Raw genomic sequence first — 4,983 nt, 5'->3', positions numbered from 1 at the left:
AGGAAATATATCAAATACATGTCATGGGGACGAAGATCAAACCATGAATCAATTCCGTGATTGGATAGCCAATGGTTTGTTTAGTAGGTCATAGCTATGATGGTTACTTGTTGTATGGACGATTTTTCGAATGTATGAACAGTTTTTTGAATGTATCACAAATTTTGATTATATGCCATGCGCACAAAGCAAGTCAGCAATGCGGCACAATGTCAGGTACCAGGCGCACAGAACAGGGGGGGGAGAAGAACTTGGCGCCAAAAACAGAAGTTGGCGCCACAGGGGTACCAGGCGGGTAGGAAAGCAAGGGTAAAATGATCTTTGTTCAACAGCATTACTGGACTTTAGTCCATGGAACCAAATAAGGTAGGGACTAAAATTTAGTTCATGGACTAAAGGAACCAAACACCCACTAAGCTTCTTTCAAACCAGGTAGACCCTCCAACAAAGCAGATTTATAATATGGGTACACAAAGAACTTTGAGCTCCAATAGAGCATTTGGTCAAGCAAGAGGCTCAATTCTTGATTTGCCTGTGAAGTAAGATCTGAGATTCAACAAACAAAACAAATTATCTATAATGCAGCTAATACATTTCCAAAGATGCTGAACGCTTGTCAACTATTCTGTCACCCACTGACTTGATCGACTAGTTTCAACTAATGCTTATGTACATCCAATATGTTATCTGTCACTGAAATGTGTCAATTGAAGGCGATGCATAAACCTAGAAAAGCATGTACAAAAGGACAGAATGCATAATATATGAGTCAAGAAAAAGGACAGTACAGTACCCTATCAGGAAGGGCAACTATTCTCCACAGGAATAAATTGCCAGTGAGAAATTAGTGGAGCAATCTGAATAGCCTTTTAACTTCTACTTCCATTTGTCAACTGAATAGCATGATGTGTGTCAGCAATAACCCTCTGTCTGAATGGATAGTCAAGCAGAGTAGAGAATTAGCAAAAAGGAAAAGAACAATGAAGCCACAAAGCAGAGTAATTTGTCTGGGAGAAAAAAAATCGCGGAAAAAGCATTACATTTTAGAAGATCTACTGGATCTATATCCATACAGTATCTTGCAATTGGTCCAATCAATTGGCCATACCCTTGTTTGGACTTTCTCCTGCAAAGAATTGGCATATTCACTATTCAGATTCACCTATTGTTTGGAGTAGAGTCCTGCATGTATAGTTGTATACATTAGTAGAGTCCTTTTCTGTGCGCACTCCTGTACTCCCATATATTGCTATTAATCAATACATTGGTATAAAAGAGATAAAAAAACACATGAAATAGACAAAAAGATGAACTGCCTATGAAAAAAAGTCCATGCAAAGTACGAGTTTTTCTTCACAACCTTCATTAGCTCCACTTCTCCACAGAATGAAAATACAAATAAATATAATGAAGTGTGTAGCCATATACAGAGTAACAGCTCTTAAAATACTGAGCATTGGCCCCTAAAAAATGTAAACAAAGCACCTCCAATCTACAAGGGAACCTAAAAACAGTGTGCTGTAACTTTTTGTACCTTTTCATCATTACAGCATTTTGATGCCAATGAGTTGAAATGGTTACAACTTTGAGCACAGAGGGAGACTATCTCCTCCTAGACATGGGAGAAAAGGGATTAACAAAACATAATTTAATCTTGAGAAAACAGCCAACAGAGTTTACAGGAGGTGGCAAATTCCACATCACACCACAGGCACTAAATCATCGGGCCTGTTCGCTTCAGCTTATAAGCTGGCTGAAAAGCTGAAACGGTTGATTTGTTATGAGAGAAGAACACTGTTTGCTGGCTGATAAGCCGGCTGAATAAGCTGAAGCGAACAGGCCGATCTTTACTAAAACTTGAACATATGTGGCAGTCAATTCGAACCTGCGCACTCCTACTCAACCTTCCACGCATGTATTATCAAGGAGAAACCATGTCCTTGAACCTGAGGCTCCCTAAAAATCCGCAGATACGCCCATGGCACCGACTTCTCAGGTGCCTGGCACGTCTGGAACATGAACACCGCACTGCTCGCCGCCGAGCCAAAGAGCCAGCCATGGACATCCCAGAACACCTCCACAGGCAGCCCGTCCACCAGGACCGTCTGGTTCCCTCTGAACTTCCACGCCAACCGCCGCACCCGCATGACCGGCCGCCTGTCGATGTGGATCACGAGACAAGGGTCGTCGTTCGCCCCGGTGGTGTCGCACTCTATCACAATGTCATGGCACCGGCCATGGTGAGAGAACTGGGCCTTGGCGGAGAACACCTTCTTGCTGACGACGTGCTCCTTCCTGGCCACGAGAAGCGCGTCGACGGCGGGCCGGTCGGCGGCCGTCTTACGGTAGGCCTCCTTCCTCATGTCGCCGAGCAGGAGCACCGTCTCGCCGTCGCACACCACGGCGACGTAGAAGCCTTCCACCGGCTCGGGCGCCGCGCCGAACCTGGCGCCGGACAGGTCCCAGAACACGTCGACCTTTGCGGCGGCGCCGGCGACGTCGAGGGTCTTGGACCCCTTGCGCTTGGAGAAGAGCCACGGCTTGACGTCGGCCCGGCAGAGGCGGTCCCCGGACGCGGCATCGACCGCGACGACGCTGACGGCGGCGGCCTGCCCGGCCAGGCCGCCGCTCCTGGTCCACGTGACCGAGAGCGCGCACGGCCGCCCCGCGAGCCGCGCGTGGTAGAGGCACGTCACCCGGCTCCTCGCCGCAGCGGTGCTGTGGCCCTTGCCGCGGCCGCGCCCGCCGCTGCCGGCGGTGCCCGAGGAGGAGGAGGAGGACGCCGCGTCGGCGATCTGGACGCTGGTGTCCCCGAAGCAGGTCAGGTCCCGCATCATCGTCCCTCCCACCCGGGCCTTTCCTCGAACACCTTGCGCGCAATGCGGAGCAGCTACGCAATGGAACGCGTTAGGGAGGCCGGCGTAGCCTCCCGTCACACAGGGTCGTCGGGCAACGCCGACGCGCGCACGGCAGCTCGTCAGGGGAGGTGGAACACGGAGCGCTGCGGGGGCAGGGGCAGTGGCAGTGGAGAGTGAAGACAACAAAGCAGAGCGTGAAGGAGCGAGCCAGAATGAGGAATGCCAGCTTAGCTAGAGAGTGAGCCAAAGGCGGGCAGCAAAGCGACGCCACGGCCGCAGGCGGCGCGTGGGAGGGTGGCGTGAGGGGAGAGAAAGGAATTGGGTGCTGTACGTTACTGCTGTCCCCTTGTCCCCGCGCTCGCTCCTGCTCATCGCCATTTTTGGCAGCTTGCCGCCGGGGAGAGAAGAGATGGAACATTGCCGCGGCGCAGGGGATACCGGAATTCAGAGTGAAAAAAAAAAACCCGCGTATACTATCCGGCTATCCGTAGGCTGTGGTGCTATTTTTTTTTCTACTGCTACCCTAAGTTTTAAATATAAATCGTTCGGCACACGAGTCGATGCGATAATTTGACTAGCAATTTCTATAAAAATAGCATCCATCTTGAACCGAAAGAATTCGAAATGTTGAATTGAATCTATGAGCATGAATTTACATCGCCACGATATATGATTTGACTAGCAATTTCTATTGCTTTAAACAAAATGAGTCTATATGCATTGCAAAATCATGTTAAAAATATAATGACTAATCTTACTTTGCCAACATATCACTGAGGTCGATTTTTACATTACGCGTGAGGCGTGAGCGTGACGATGAGAATAGATCCGTGGGCGATACATGTGCGTTATGGTAGGACAGATGGACCAATTGTGCGGTTGGGACTTGGTTTTCAGTTTCGCTGGCAGGCTTTGGATCTCCTGGCATATGCAGCAATTCTGCCACGGCCAGCCAGCCCGTCGGCTTGTAGTGAACAGCCCAGCCGGGATTGGGTTACAGCTTACCGGGCTCTCTCTTCAGTACTGAAGTGTATGGGCCATCGCCCACTCTAGAAATGAACCTGATAAAATAATTGTACAATTATATGGTTCACAAGAAAGCATTTTGGCATGGGCTTTGTTCTCCTCTCCTGTGATGTCTATCGTCTCCCCATCTGAGGGGTAAATTAGCCAAAAGAGTCGTTGCAGGTCAAGCTAAAATATTCTGACCGCATGTGTTCACAGTTCACTCTCTTGTAAAATGGTTGAAACCTTGTAAAAGGGTCGCCCCTCCCCCCCCTAAGTGACATGGGCGGCGCCCTCACCGCCTCTCATCCTCACCTCGCCGCTACCAGAGGGGGCCGCCGGAAGCCCATCCGACTCCCGAGGACGACGACGGCGGGGTAGACCGGCCAGTTCCAAGACTCGTGCGCCAAGGCGGGACGACGCAAAAGACATTGGCCACCGGTGGCCCGGATCCGGCCCTGTCATGAGCGGATCCAGCCTTCCCGCCCCTGGCCCATCCCGACGCGGTGAGAGCAGGCGACGGCGGCGATTGCAGCCATGGAAACCTTCCTGGCGCCGGCGAGGATGAGGCCACGGCCGGTGGAGGAGCCGACGAGCCAGAGGCCAAGGCAGAGAGGATGAAGATGCGGGCGCGGGAGAAGACGATGAGCAAACTAGCGTCGGCGGAGGTGGTCGGCGCGGGCCACGAAGGCGCGCGTGCGGCGGCTGGGAGGAAGTGCGGCGACAGGCCACCTGGGAGCGGTGCGGAGGTGTGCGGCGGGGGTGTCGACGACGGCACGTCGAGGATGCGGCTCTACGCGGCTTGGAGGCATTGTAGTAGCGCAGCCAAGGGTGGTTCACACGAGTCTCGCTAGCGACACCATGGTGGTATGGCTGGCGTCGACCTGCGCAGTGGCGTGCCAACGACGCCATGGAGCTGTGGTTGGTAGCGCGGGGCCATCTTTGCGACGCAGGCGTGGCGGAGACGGTGGCAGAGTGCGCTGGAGTGGCCGCACGCATGGTGGTGGTGATCGAGGCGTCGTGGCTGCGAGTGAGGAGGTGCGGGAAGGGACCGTGTCAGCGAGGAGGAGCGGAGGGCCCATGCTCACTGGAAGATTCGGGTCCACATGTGTGGTGAAGC

The 4,983-nt window shown here is 52.4% G+C and overlaps 1 protein-coding gene across 1 annotated transcript; it reads right to left on the bottom strand.

Moving 5' to 3' along the window:
• Nucleotides 1-1,633: 1,633 nt before the first annotated feature.
• Nucleotides 1,634-3,459, bottom strand: LOC117842873 (uncharacterized). Its single transcript, XM_034723398.2, has one exon. It carries the CDS (start codon nt 2,835-2,837, stop codon nt 1,896-1,898), a length of 942 nt encoding a protein of 313 aa, XP_034579289.1. The 5' UTR covers nt 2,838-3,459; the 3' UTR covers nt 1,634-1,895.
• Between the last annotated feature and the right edge of the window lie 1,524 nt (nt 3,460-4,983).

The sequence above is a fragment of the Setaria viridis genome, chromosome 2 (genome assembly GCF_005286985.2).
Source record: "Setaria viridis chromosome 2, Setaria_viridis_v4.0, whole genome shotgun sequence".
In the NCBI taxonomy this organism is placed as follows: domain Eukaryota; kingdom Viridiplantae; phylum Streptophyta; class Magnoliopsida; order Poales; family Poaceae; genus Setaria; species Setaria viridis.
Note: the sequence above shows the minus strand (reverse complement) of the source record. Positions and strands in the feature narration are given on the sequence as shown.

Excerpts from the sequence above, each read along its gene's own strand:
- LOC117842873 (XM_034723398.2), bottom strand. The coding sequence starts at position 2,837 with ATGATGCGGGACCTGACCTGCTTCGGGGACACCAGCGTCCAGATCGCC.